Source organism: Callorhinchus milii, unplaced genomic scaffold, assembly GCF_018977255.1.
Source record: "Callorhinchus milii isolate IMCB2004 unplaced genomic scaffold, IMCB_Cmil_1.0 Scaffold17, whole genome shotgun sequence".
Classification (NCBI taxonomy): Eukaryota; Metazoa; Chordata; class Chondrichthyes; order Chimaeriformes; family Callorhinchidae; genus Callorhinchus; species Callorhinchus milii.
The window spans coordinates 7294004-7308803 of NW_024704758.1; the positions used below are offsets into that span (position 1 = coordinate 7294004).

Here is a 14800-nt window from a genome sequence, read left to right on the forward strand (position 1 = left end):
CATTGTTGTTATTAATAATTCTTAATTATTTAAGAGTACGTTTTAAAAAAAAACGCAAGCTTGACCCCCACCCCCCACCCCGTTTGGGATGCCGAGAGATCCCTAAATTGCTTTGTCTCAATTGGAATGAGATGAGACCACACCAGCAGAGGGCGCACCAATGAACAGTGTGGTGCTCAAGCCTTAATAACTCACACAAATAACTCAATGACTCAAGTACCTGCTTTGCCAATTAAGCCCCGTGCAAAGTATAAGGAAAATAAAGAAAAATCTGTTATACAGATCTGTGAGAGATTGCAGTCTACCTCTGGCCTCATCTTTCACTTTTAATGCTGGAGGATATTTACAACATTAACTTCACCCTTGTTCACGCAATGGGAAAGCTGAACTCTTATTGTATCTAGATTTGCGACACATGTTTTTGTGTTAATGACAGTGGGCAATAATTCACCCTCGAGCAAATAGCTGACGTTTCCAAGTAATGTACCAGCTTTAATACCTCTGCATCACATCACAGAGAGAGAAAGAGAGTTCCTCTCCTTTGTGTTTAGTAGTTAAGATCAGACAAATGATAGTTGTTGTTCTATTTATTGTGAGCGAACCAGTTGCAGCTACATCACCAGGGGAAATTTGATTAGAACCCAGTAACATGAGGAGATAAACAGTAGATACAGTCATTAATTCAGAATACTTCAGATTCAACAGTGCAAGTTAAATCCTTCAACAATTCAGGATCAATAACTCATCCCGGGCAGTACATGTCACCAATAGTCACCTTATAACAAAAAATTTCAAAGAGACGCAATAGAGTGCAATCATTAATCATAACTTTTTGCTGTAAATTTTGAAACTGTTCCTGTTACTGAGACTTTTTAGTGCTCTTTAATGCTACTGTAAATAAATTATTACTGAAGGTCCACATTAGATTCATAAAATCATAGAATTTTACAGCACAGAAGGAGGGCATTAGGCCCATTGTGCCTGTGCCGGCTCTTTGAAAGTGCTACCAACTAGTCCCACTTTTCCGTACTTATCCCATAGCCCTGCAAATTTTTCCTTTTTAAGTACCTATCTAATTCCCTTTTGAAAGCAATTTTCGAATCTGCTTCCACCACCCTTTCAGGCAATGCATTCTAGACCGTGTTGTTGCATTTCCTGGTCTTTACATCTATTTCTCTTGTGCCCTTTTAATTTGAACTCTTCAATAATTACTAAATTCCCTTTCATTACAATCTCCTTGCCTCTGGGTTGAATTCTTGCCAATATTATTTCTATTACCCTCTAAAGAGTTCCTTCATTCCACAGTCCATCAATTTCTGAAATGCTATACTCTCTCCAGTGCCTTGGGATGTCCTCCCGACGTGAAAGGTGCTATATAAATGTAAGCTTGTTGTTGTTCTGACTGTTCCAAATATGAAAATCATCCTTTTGCTGTAGCCTTTACACTCTGGGTCCAATATATTTTACTTTCTCAGCCCTGTTTAAATTGGAGGGTGCTCCTAGTATAGGCCATTTGGCTCAAGCTTCCATCATTCCATTGATTTTAAAGCAATGGGGAAATACAAAAGAATGGGATCAGACTGGACACTTCAATGCCCAAGGTGAAATTGGCACAAATTTGCTGCCGGGTTCACTTACACAGTCACTGCAACACAACACAATACACTTTACATTTTTACAGCTCTTTTCACGCCAGGAAGATATCAAAGTACCGCACTTTACAGTATATCCTTTGAAGAACTTTGAGGCATTTCAATGACGTGATATGATGTTACATCAAATGCAAAGATCATGGTTATTAATAATAATAACCAGAGAAACATGTAAAGCTTAGGGCTAACAGTTTAACAAACCACTGATAGATTCATTGTTGAATAGTCAATGAGGGATTCTGCCTCTCAGTAAATAATGGAAAGGGTCTTTGCTGCTAGGAGCCAGTTCTGAGTCTCCCTGTCGATAAGTTTATTTAACATTCCACATAAATGCAAAACCAGGGGCTGTAACAAGGGTACGTGCATTGCAAGGTAACTGGGTCACGATCTCTAGATCTTAAGTGCTATAAAATTCAGTCAGCATAATTAAAATCTTATTAGATCGAACCCACTGCCTTCTTTCACTGATGGTTATGATTACAGCATGTACTGATTGATATAAAGTATCTGTCTCATGTTAGTCCTGAGGTCAAACAGAATGTGAAATATGCTTTGATCTACGAACCTTATTAATATATCACACAAAAGTCTCCCTGCATCTATCCATTTCGGAATTTACTGTTCTTATTTCTTCAGCTGTAATTAATTTGCACTGAGGTCAGAGGGCGATCGGAAAACATATGGCTCTGTTGCCAGTGAACTGCCATCCTCCTAATCGCCAGATAGATTTGGACTTTCACTGAGTCTCTTCAGCTCATTTAGAACCAGTAATTCATTCCCACTAAAGCTGGCTAGCAAGAAAATATCCACAGACAGAGGCACCTTTTTGTTAATGGCATTTACTTGACAGGAAGAAATAAAAGAAAATAAATTGCATTTTTATAGCTCCTTATCACGATAAAACATTTTAAAGCACTTCGCAAGCAATTCCTGTGAAGTGCAATGACTGTCTGGGGGAAAACACGGTAGGAAATATAATAATAATCCTTGCATTTGATATAGCACCTTACCACGTCATTGGGACATCTCAAAGAGCTTCACAGAATATATTGTAAAGTGAATTGACTGTGTATTTTGTGGGCAAAACGCAGCAGGCAATTGCGCACAGTGGTGTTCCACAACAGTCATGGATTGAGTGACCCAATTTTTTTTTGGAGTGATTATTGCCCCTGGAAAGTGATCTGCCAATCAACTAACAACTGAATAATAATATGCGACAGAGGTGAATGGCCAATTGATCGGGACACCGAGACATTTCTTTCTCTTTGAATAAGGTCAAGGGAACTTTAATGCTTATCTGAGACCAGGCAGACAGAGGGGTCCTCAACTTATCTCATCCAAAGTATTCAGTGTAATACTGAGTGTTACAGGGCTCAGTACTGCATTGGTGTGTCAGCCTAAGTCCCGCTGTGCAACCTTCCGACCCAGAGGTGAGAGTGCTAGCAAGTGAGACAGACTGACAAATAAATTAACTGAAGGATGTGTTAAATTACATCTGTCAGAACCTATTACCAGTCTTCGTTCCTACTGAATTTTCTGGGTTCAACAAATCTTAAACCAGTTGGACCCTACACTCACACTGCTGGAGTCACGGAGCCCAGATTCAGTCCAGGGAATATAATAAACTCTGTACCTGATTGGGTGCAGAAGCCAATTCTATGACCCAAAAAAGTCAGGAATTTCTAGCTTGCAAGTCATAAAATTCTCACTTCCAACCTGCATTCCAGGATAATCACCGTAGATAAAATAGTCAGTCGTACAAGTCCACCTGCACTGTTTTTATATCAAACATTGTGGAATTGTTGCCAAGGGGAATTCTTCAACTAAATATACTGTGAACACCCCTGCTCTTTAGAGTATTCAATATTACATCTTTTATATCTCAACTTGATTTTGATGAGATTTTGTTGATTTGTTTCACTTTGACTCCTTCCTATTTGGGCTTTCTGCCAATCCACCCTCCTATAGGGAGGGCTTGAGATGAAGTGAAATCTTCTTCAAATTCCCAGATGTGATCAATAGTTAATAATCAAGGTCAGAAACTCTGGTTGTTAACTCTCCTGTTTAGTCTGTAGATGTAGCACCTTCACTACCAGCCAAGCTGAGGTCAGTTAACATAGTATTGGGTTTTCCTGGTTTACACGAGCCACTCTCATACCATTTATCAATCAGGCATTAAGGCACAGTTCCCAACACAGCAGAGGATCACAAACCACAGGTATGATTCCTTCACCTCAATTTATTTATCACCTGTTTCCTGTGTCAGGCCAAGTTCTGCTCGACAGTGGAATCTTGCCTCCGAGCTGCACAGTGCAGCCGGTCTTCTGCAAAGTTCTCGCAACAAATTGCAATCCACTGTAACACCAACGATTGATCATTTCAACCCTCTCAGCTAAAGCACATCTGGGCAGCCATCCAAACCTCTGCCTGTGAAACACGAGCAAGCAGATTGCATCCTGTCACACGACCATCTCTGGAGATCCAACACCTGTGGGATTGTTCCCAGGGGACATGCTACATGTTGGCATGCAAATTGCACACAGTTCTCCTGCACGTCAGGACTGTTCTTGACCGTGACTTAAGACGGAAGCCAGAAGCCAGTAATACCTTTAAGTTCGCTGACGGTCCTTAACAGTTTGCACATCATTCCATATAATTTAACAGCACTTGATTACCTTTACAAATGATACCTTTGAATACCAGCGATCTAATCATAAACAGCACCAACTGTGAGTGTTTATTTGGTCCTGAGCAATTGCGTATTAGACAGTTCTCGATTGATTTAGATTTGGGAATCGTGTTCAAGATTATTCCTGTTCCTGCGACGTGTGGAGAGAAGGGGAGAAATACAGAGGTCAACAAAACCGCAGTAATGCAAAAAGGACCGTACAAACCTTTGAATCTGTGATGAAGCAGGAAATGCAGTACAAGTAGATCAGAATGTGAAAGAGAAGTTCACGTTAAATTTTCTTGCCCAATATTCTTTTTTCAAACCAGTCGGAACTCGAGCAGTAATAATTATTTAATTGCAATGAAATAAATTAGTCACTGAAGTGAATCGAGCTGTATTCCAAAGAGTTAGTCTCATCGACTTCAACCCAAACCTCCTCCTTGTTAAAAGTTAGTAACATGAGCAACAATTTCAGGCAGAGGCAGACCATCTACCTGACCCATCTAATTTCCCACAAGATTCCTTCTATCTCTAAATCTAAGAACCTTGAATCTTTTTAATTGACAAGTAATTGTTTAGTTCCTTTTAAAATCCTTGCAGTGCTTTTTACACATGACTTGTGCTGGCAACAGGCCGATCGAGAGGTGGATGCAGAATTCTCTGATCCCAACAAGAAACAGCTGAGAAATGTTCAGAGCAATTCAATTAATATAACTGGAGCAATGTAAAAAACAGGTCGTGGCTGCTTAAGACTAATGTTCATGTTAACATACTGATGTCAGAATATAACAACACAATGACAGATTTGCTCTGTGTTCCTTTATAAACTTCCATCTACATAACAATTGGATTAAAAGCCTTCTCTGGAGACAAGAAGAACAAAAATAGTCAGAAACCCTCGAATTTGTTCCTGTGTGTGTGTTTTTCCTTGAAATAAATGATTATTTTTGAAGTTATTTGAAGATTGCAATGAAATTTTGTGGCTGCAACTTCTATTCTTTAATGGATTCTGAATTTGATGGAAACCAATCCAAAACAAAACCAACAAGCCGATGGCTGGAAAGAGATCATTTGGTTTTAATAGAAAAATCGCTCTTTGAAACAAAATTCTATCAAACGTGGCTCAATGTAATGTCCAAACAGTGAACACATTTAACAAGTGCTCCAGAGCAGAAATCCAGACACCTTAATCCCACGAGGGCATCCCATTCATCTTTATAAAAGCTTCAGCAACATGGTGTTGAGGCATTCCAAGCACTCCAACAGATATACAACTGGAGTTTCCACATTTCACCATTAAAACATACATAGAATTAGTTCCAGCTGAAGTGGAGTTTGTGGACGAAACAGTAAACTCTTTACTATTATAATTGTGCAGTATTCTTACTGAGTAAAGTATGTTTAAAAACTTTACTTAGCATCCATATTGCACAACAATAATAATAATCCTTGCATTTGATATGGCACCTTTCATGTTCGGAGGATGTATGAAAGCTCTTCACAGGTTTTACTGTACGATGTAGTGACTGTGTTTTGTACAGGAGAGTGTAGCAGCCAACTTGCGCACTGCAACATCTCACAAACACCCATGAAGTGAATTCTGGACCAAAGTAGTTGATTCATTATCATTATTTTCATTGGAAAATATTCTACAATGTGAAATTTCCTGCAAGTTTGAATGCTCTGCTCAAATGTATTGATCAGAGCACTATACAGTCAATACACCTCACAGTAAATCTGCGTCCTCCTGACATGACTGGTGCTACATCAATGCAAGGATTATTATTATAATTTTGTGGCTGTTTTTTACAATATATCCTGTGAAGCGCTTTGAGACGTCTCAACAACATGATAAGTTGGTATATTAAATGTAAGGATTATTATTATTATTATTGTGTAATATGTTTGCTGAGTAAAGTAACTGGAGATCAGAAATGGAAGGAGGAAGAACGCTAGGGTTGGGCATGACTACTCCGAATGGTGAATGCTTTCTGAAAGGAACACATTGTTCCTCATTACACAAGTGCTCAAGAAAAATGTAAATAATTGGGAACTTAACCAAATCACCTGTGTCTTGCACTTATTTATACGGCCTTCAATAACAACAGCAACTAGGAATTGCATTTGTATAGCGCCTTTCACATCAGGAGGATGTGATTTTTAAAAAGTAAGTGGGATATTTTAAAATATTTAATATTTGTTAACAAAACAAAAAAAAGTTGGATTTTGGGGGTTTTGAGTGGAATGTGCAGCACACATCTTCCTCAGGCACGTCACATCATTGCTTTATTAATTGACAATAACTTTGGAGTCAGTTTTCTTCTTTGAAGTGAGAGGTAGAGATGGACAAGAAACAGATCAGTTGAAATGCATACCTTATTGATTGGAATTAATGATGGACAAATGGTTCTTGACAAAGCCAACCTATTAATACAAATTGTACTGGCTGCACGGAATCCTTTGCAGGCGAAAGACTCATTCCAAGATGAAAGACTTTGAAAATCGTATTCAACAAGATAATGACATTAATTTCATTTTAATTAATCTCATTCCTTAAAGCTTTGAGACATTTGTTTTGCATCAAGTAAATCGTTATAAGTTTATTGACTAGCTCAGTCTTATAAAATGACTCCTTGCACACAATACACCAGTGTTCATTTGTGTGTTCTTGCTCTGGGTGTCACGCCTTCATTAATCCACATATGGCGAGTGATATTTAGGTGGTGTGTAGGGTTTATTTGAGGAGTTTGGGCACAGTATAGGAAGCAGAGCTACCAGCTGGATACTCTGGTACTGTTTACTGGTTTTCAAACAAAAAACATTGCAGGGAAAGATGTTTTCATAGTTGTGTTGGTAGATCCTGTAATTAAAGGCACAGCGGAATTTTCCTGGCACAAGAATAAATTTGTGTCTTGTTTATTAGCTCATGAAGCGGTTTGCTTTTCCCTTGTGATACCGCCCTGGAGACATGGGTCTGGATGCAATTTGCACCTCCAAATGAAACCGGGTCTGAACAGTGATTACAATTGTGCCAGATGCACTTTATTCCTCCAAAACTGACTCATTCCTCAGCTGACATTATTTTCCCTGTGTATCTTCTTTGTCCACAATATGCATGTTTTTAAAAATATATTCTTTTTTTACTGCCCGATCAAACTAACTGCATGATATTTTTGACAACCATTCTTGAAACTGTAAATGTATGTATTGCTTGTGCCTACAGAATCATTGAATTTACAGCATGGAAGACCATCCAACCCTCAGGGCCTATAATAGTGTCAGTTCCTCTACTGGAGTTTACCATTCTAATATTAATTCCTTGCAAAAAAAAAAACCTTTCGTAAGGTCCATTGAATATAAAAATAATAAAATCAGTTCAAATCAAAATCATTTTATTTCATGCTGAATGGGGCTAATTAAACAAAGTGCCCAAGTACAGTGCTTTTCGGCATGTCATATACATTTTGTGCATCTTAACAATCCACATTCAATACTTGCCGCTTACGTAGCTGATAAATAGGATACTTATAAAACTGAAATTGTTTAAATAGTTTATTAAAACGTATAAGAGTAAATAAAGACTTGTAAGCGTTTCACCATATCAGGCAGCACAAGTCTCTGCTTCGATGAAGCACACTAACATGTAGATATGCAATGTATTAGGGTTCTGCTGTATGTGCACAAGGTTCTTCATTGATTGAAAATAAGCTTGGTACAGCAACAGCACTAGAGTGTGACTAGACTTAACTGACTTCACACATAAAGAAAGCTGCCCACTCTGAAAGAGTTTCTGCTCCGAGCTTGCCTTATTGCTGAAAGGTTAGCCTGCAACTCAGGGCAGCACAGCTAATAATAATACAACATTCCTTGCATTTGATATAGCACCTTACCATGTTGGCGAAACGTTTCAAAATGCTTCACATTAAAGCGTTTCACTCACATTGGGACGTCCTCCTGACGTGAAAGGTGCTATAATAAATGTAAATTGTATTGTAGTTACTGGAAAATGTAATGATTGTGTATTTGCAGGGGAATGCAGTAAACGATTTGTGCAAACAATGCCCACAAGCACACTGGCAGATGACATGCAGAGTGAGAAAAAGGCTTCCTGCCACAGTTCCCAGATGAGTGGACCCCAAGTGTTCAATGCAATATAATCAGATCTCTGACTCACTCTTCAGTTGTTTTTGTTAGAACGTATGCAAAGGCATCAGTCGGTGGGCAAACATCGATATGCTAAAAAAACAAAATTAAGCTAACTCTCATTCATCTGCAAATGGTCCAGTAAACTATTAATTTAATAAAGGGCTGAGAGATATCATTATTCATCAAAAGAAATAGCTTCTGAGCAGAATCAATTTGTAGTTCTTGGTATTTGCAGTAGAATAGATGAGAGGTCTCTTCCAAACTGCAGATAAGCACATGCACAGGCAGGTCTAAACACACCAAATGTTTGCTATTTGTTTAAAATGATAATTCCCACTCTCAAGACAATTTTGCCAATCAGCACATGATAAACAACACAACAGATTGAATTTATGTAGCTTCATTTGCATCAGAATGACGTCCCAAGGCACTGGACAGTCAAGGGTTTGCACTCGAGCTGGGGGGGTATAATTAAGAGGCATGGCAGGCAATAGGGTTGGTAGAGGGAAGATGGCCGATGGCACAGTCAAAGAGGGTACAGGCCTTGAAGGAAGCAAGGACATGTGTGAGGTGGAGGGACTCTAGGATGATGTTCCAGAGGGTGGGGGCAGAAAGGCTGAAGGCCTGACCACCAATGGTGGGGCAGGCAGGGCGGGGGATATGGAGTAGACCAGTAGCCGCTGAGTGGACAGACAGGGAAGTTGCTCTGGTATTAATAGGTCACAGAGGTTGGGAGGAGCAAGACCATGAAGGGCTTTAAAAGTGAGGACAATGATTTTAAACTCAATGCTCTGGGGGATTGGGAGCCGGTGGAGTCGGGTGAGGATGGGGGCGATTGTCTCACGGAGATTGGTACGGGAGAGGACACAATGTGCAGAGTTCTGCAGCTTGTGGAAGGACGAGTTGGTAAGAGTTGCGAAATCCCAATGTTCTTCAAGAGAGAGAACAAATAACTAGCTGAGTTTTTGAGTTGGGCTGTTTCACAAGCCTGGTCTGTGCAACATCGTCAGTCTAGGGCGCTCAGTGTGAGACGCACATTTTTTTTTGGTTCTGCAGTAACAGGAGCACTGCACTCATACTGTTTACAGAGTGCATTTTAACTGGAAACAGCTGCAGGTTAGTAATTTGTCACATAATTGGCTTATAAACCTCAGGTCAGATCAGCATCAAACATACCAGCATCTAATCGAGAAGGAAAGTCATGTGCGCGATGCCGTAGAAACTGCTGGTGTCCCCACAGCAAAACACCTCTATCCGTTTGATTCATTTCCTTGAACATCAGCACAAGTTAAAGGGACACAGAGCTAAATGAGCAAATGGAGGGGTGAAGCGCCAGTTAACACTTTCTTTCTATACGGATTTTCTTCGCTTTCCAAACATGTTGTTGATCAGCTTGGCCATGGATTTGGATCCACTGTATCTCCTTCTGTCCGTCTTGCTCCTCAGACAGTCCATCACGGCCTGAATTAGTTTGAGGAACATGTTAAAGATTTCCTGGTAATTCTCTGCCGCCGACAGCTCCTGGAACTGACACTTGTTCTCAATGGCGAGCAGGCGAGCCTCCTCATCATGCACCTCTCTGGCATGGCACAGATCCTGCTTGTTTCCCACCAGGCAGATCGGGACTTCAAAATCACTGGGAAAAGAAACGGCAGCTTGTTGTTGGTGGTGGTGTATGTGGGAGTGTGTGAGAGTGAGAGTAAGTGTGTGTGTGTGTGTGTGTGTGCATATTTTAGACAAAACCAAGTCTAAAGTTATTGCTCTACAAATCTCGAGATTTAGTTTATAACCTCACATAAATCGGATGAGCTAGGACCAGATATTTTAATACGATTTATGCAAAGTACGAGTTTTGTGAAACTTGCAAAAGTCATATCATATATGACTTGTGCAAAGTTTTGTATAAGTCAGATTTTAATATGACTTGCACATAACAAATACACAAGTAGTGTACAGACCAGAGAAGGGAGCTCAGGTTCCCTTTGTGAAAGGGACCAAAAAACTACAACTGGATTTGGATCCAAAATACACTAGTCACCGATACTAAAAAATAAATGACTAACCATATATCTAATCATGAACCACATATAAAGACTTTGGATTTCAGAGTCCAGCTCAGACATTCCCCTTTAATAACATCATTTCACTTCACAGAATATTCTATGAGACGTCTCAACGACGTAATAAGATGCTATATCACATGCAAAGATTATTATTCTTAGAATTGTTCATTAATAAAGATTAAGAACAGGCTCCAGAGACTGTCTTCTTCAATCACTGGGCAGTTTACAACAATAACATCTCTTCAAGCATAATCTACCTTTTACATTGTTCTGTGTGCGCTTCTTTAATCTGCTGAATAACACTTTTGGCAGTCACAAAGGAAGCCCGGTCACTGATGTTATAAACCACAATGAAGCCATTAGCCCATTCCATCGGCTCTACCACAGAATATTGGGTTTCACTGTTCTGTTGCAAAAAAAGTGAAAGAACAATTACATATTACACCGTCACAAGAAAACCACGTACACCAAACAGTTTAATGCCCTATTTACAACCATCAGAGTTCAGAACACGCCAGTGAGTGGGGCAGATAAGCATCTGCAGCTCCAGTCAAAATGGGAACTGTCCTTTTGTTTAGTCTGTGGTAAATAATATCTCTTTGCTTCTACTTCAAAGAAGACCTAGATGGAAAACTACAAGATCTTGTATTTCAAGGAAAGAAGGAAACTTATCCAATTTGCAATGTAAAACTAACATAGTTCATATAGTCATTGGTGTCTCTGGGACTGTTGATAAGACTGTTCGAAAACTATTGACAAAATACCTGGTGATCAAAATATCAATCTCCTACAAATGTAGCTATTTTAGGAAGCTCAATTATATGAAGAAAAATAACATCCATTCATATGTAAAGTGGCTGTGTTATTGGTCTGACTGCCCAAGCACTGAAAATCACTTAGAAATTATCTGTACAGAGTGATTTAAACAGTAATAACAATAATCATAATAATAATAGTAATAATACCTCCATTTGATATGGCACTTTTCATGCCAGGAAGACATCTCCAAGCGTATCATTGGACACATTGTAAATTGTAATGACTGAGCATTTTGAAGGCAAATTCCAATTTTTAAAAAATAATTATTTTAATAGGCAGTAGAACATTAAGGGATATTGGGAAAATGCTGAAAAATGTAATGAATAAAAAGAGAGGGTGATTTACAAATACAGGTAAGAATGTCACGGACTCAGTGACCTCCTCCTACGCTATGAAATTCTGTGTTTCTATATGTCATTTACATTTTATTCTGTAAATATTTGAGCCACTTGGTTCTTGGCAGTTTCTCTGGTTTGCTGACCAACAGTTTTCCAAATTGATCATTCACTTCAAGGTCTTTGGTGGAACTTTGACGACATGTCTATTTACAAAAACAGTCACCAAATTTTATAGAAATTCCTTTCAAAAGTTCACCATGATGTGCAACACTGCATTGTATGTCTTCTGCCCAACGCTGTAACTAAATTGAGAGTACCAATATGTATTTCGACACATGATACGCACAAGAAAACTAAGATAATGCAAATTAAGTGGCTAACCATTCCAAACCCTTTATTTCATTATACTCACTCACCCGAGAACATGGATCAAATATTTCCAGGTTCAATTGCCGGCCATCTATTGATAGTCTTTTCCGATATAGCGAATCTGTGAGGTTTCAAAAGAACATTTAGAAATATGAATATTTAATTGTAAAACATATTTGTTCAATTACTTATATAACTGCTGTAATCTACATTTAACACTTCACCAAAAATCTGCCTGACTTATGAATTTTTCAAATCGCAACTCCTTTTTTTGTCGGCCGGGTGTCTGAAACATGCGGAAACCCATTACCATGTTTAAGAGTATCCAAACCAAACTGAGAATTCCATGCATCCCACCTGCATCCCACTGAAATTCAAACTCAATGTGTACTGTATTGTCATTGTTTCTTCACGGTATGTTCTGAAATAGGTTGAGATTGTACTGTGTAACTTTGGGACCCAGTGCATAAAATCTATTTCAGTTGTCAAATGGTTGAGCAGAGACAATCGCTAACATAATTTTAGTAACCCTGAAATTCGATGAAAAGATTGTTACTTGTCCAAGAAAACACTTAAACTTGAAATGGGCTTTGATGCTGTGAACTCTGGACAGTTTTATTTGTAGGATTAAGTATCAGTTTCTGGTTTGAAACAAAACTTTTAAAACATTTCAATCAACCAATATTCTGAAATAAACACAATAGCACTGAGAGTAACCCCAAAACGGATAACTCTGTTCCCAAAATATTTATACAGGAAAATAATTTTTGTAATCGTTTGCCAAGAAAACAATTCAGAAATTAACCCATTTGTCTCCTTTGTTGTTGGACCCTGATTTGCTTAAAATGTGGTTTTGAATGGCGCCATAATTGTACCAAATTTCATACACAAAGTCTACTGAACACAGACAATTTGTTTCATGGTTCAAAAGAATTGTCTGAATTACGATGGGAATAGAAGGTCAAATTCAATGTCAAATAACTGACTTGTACTCAAATAACTCAGCACTCTGAAAGTCTGCATTTTTTTTTACTTTCTTTATGAACCTTTGCTAGTCTCCTCTACGATTCCAACTGTGCAACGTACAAATGTATTGTGTGGCAGTGGGTTAAAAGTTCAAAGTGTAGATTTTTAATTCAAGAAATGAAAATTTAGAGTATCGCCTATGTAGCCAGCGTCTTAGAAATATTAACAGGTATTAAATCAATTTCTAGGGTATTGAAACACATATTTATCTAAATTTGTAAATTATTCTATAACATCCTCTGAAGGTAACTGCAGAAACAATCACAGTTGTTTCCTGCTAAACCAGGCATTTTTTTTTTAAGTGGACTCAGATTTTGATCATGTTTAAGGTTTGCATGTTAAAAGCAGCCCTGCGAATTTGGCAGTTCTGAAGAAGACAATTATTAAAAGACAACTATTTGCAAAACTATTTTTGTTGAATGAAAATCTTCAGAAATCCTATTGGAAAATCAACTTACAAGCTCTCACCATGAGTCCCCTGCAGTAGAAAGTACCTACAGACTGGGTTGCAAAGCATTTGCTAACAGATTTCTAACTTCACTGCATTCTCCTATAGCATTCATTCGTGTAACAGGCATTAAATCGCATACTGATCATTGCAGTCAACTTCAGGGTGAGTGGTTTGAGAGACGTTGTATGTGTGTTTTTTCCCCCCACCACAAAGTTTTCAACAACGGTGAACTTGAAGACCATGCATTGATTGAAATGAACATGGGATTTGTTTATTTTGTCTGCAGTTGTTATTTGGTTAGTAACAACCAACCACTTGCTTTAAGATTCCTGAAAATGAAGTATGTATCCCTCTGGTGCTGGTTTTAGAGGGGGATCTACTCACGGGAGTTGGAGGCGTATTCACCGATGAATCTCTTAGTTAAAAACCTCACGAGCAGAGCTGGAAGAAAAATAAGACATTGTCAGGAGAAGTGGCTGCAACACACTGCGGGATTAGCACAGACCCGCAACTTTAACGCAAACTTAATGCAAACAGACACTGCAATGAATGACTTTGCAAACCTGATACACAGATACTTTCATTGTGATTCAAATGCATCCAATTGACACCCACAGTGTCAGCCCAATAAAAATATTCAAATACTGTCATTCAAATCAGAATTCACCCTGTGCTGAAGTGGCAGTTTCTGCACATCCGCTTGAAGCTTCTGCCAAACCCTGTTGCCTTTTCACAGCAGTGGGGGGAATAAATAAGTTAGGGGGAGTTGGATTAGAATAAATTTTGTCCCAAAATAAAAATATTAATCAATGGCGACTACAAAACGCTGTGGGTGGAGAGAGAGAGAGACCAGAACAACAATCCCAGGGAGATCTTATTTATTGCAAGAAAACATCAGAGAGCAGCAGTGCAGAGGGCAATTTGAGTGAGAGCAAAGTTTAGAGAGAGAAGCAATTTCTCTGCCTTGTCATGTCATTTGCAGGGGAGGCGAAAGGAAAATGCTAAACTTGATAGTTACCGGTTTGTGAAAAGAGAAAAATAAAAAAAAAGACCTTACCAGATTTGCCAACTGCTTCGCTCCCGAAAAGAGCGATTTTAACCTCATCCATCGCCCTCCTCACAGAGATCAGCACTCACTCACTCACTGACCAGTGTTACACAGCTGGGCTGCCTTCACTCACTCACTCTGCTGCTCCAGGGTTGAAATAGCTTCACAGAGGCAGAGGCTCTGGTTGTGGGAGATGGGGGAATGCTGTGATGTGCTC

General features: G+C 38.9%; 1 protein-coding gene across 1 annotated transcript; it reads right to left on the reverse strand.

The window, feature by feature from the left end:
• Window positions 1-9326: 9326 nt before the first annotated feature.
• rerglb (RERG/RAS-like b) lies at window positions 9327-14800 on the reverse strand. Its single transcript, XM_007887548.2, has 5 exons — window positions 14593-14800; window positions 13920-13976; window positions 12106-12179; window positions 10790-10938; window positions 9327-10105 (listed from the first exon to the last, which is right to left on the reverse strand). Exons 1-5 carry the CDS (start codon window positions 14642-14644, stop codon window positions 9820-9822), a joined length of 618 nt encoding a protein of 205 aa, XP_007885739.1. The 5' UTR covers window positions 14645-14800; the 3' UTR covers window positions 9327-9819.

Coding starts and splice junctions, on each gene's coding strand:
- rerglb (XM_007887548.2), bottom strand. CDS start 14,644: ATGGATGAGGTTAAAATCGCTCTTTTCGGGAGCGAAGCAGTTGGCAAA. Junction 12,180..13,919: donor TGAATACGCCTCCAACTCCC/GTGAGTAGATCC, acceptor GAAACCTCACAG/ATTCGCTATATCGGAAAAGA. Junction 10,106..10,789: donor CACACAGAACAATGTAAAAG/GTAGATTATGCT, acceptor TTCTTTTCCCAG/TGATTTTGAAGTCCCGATCT.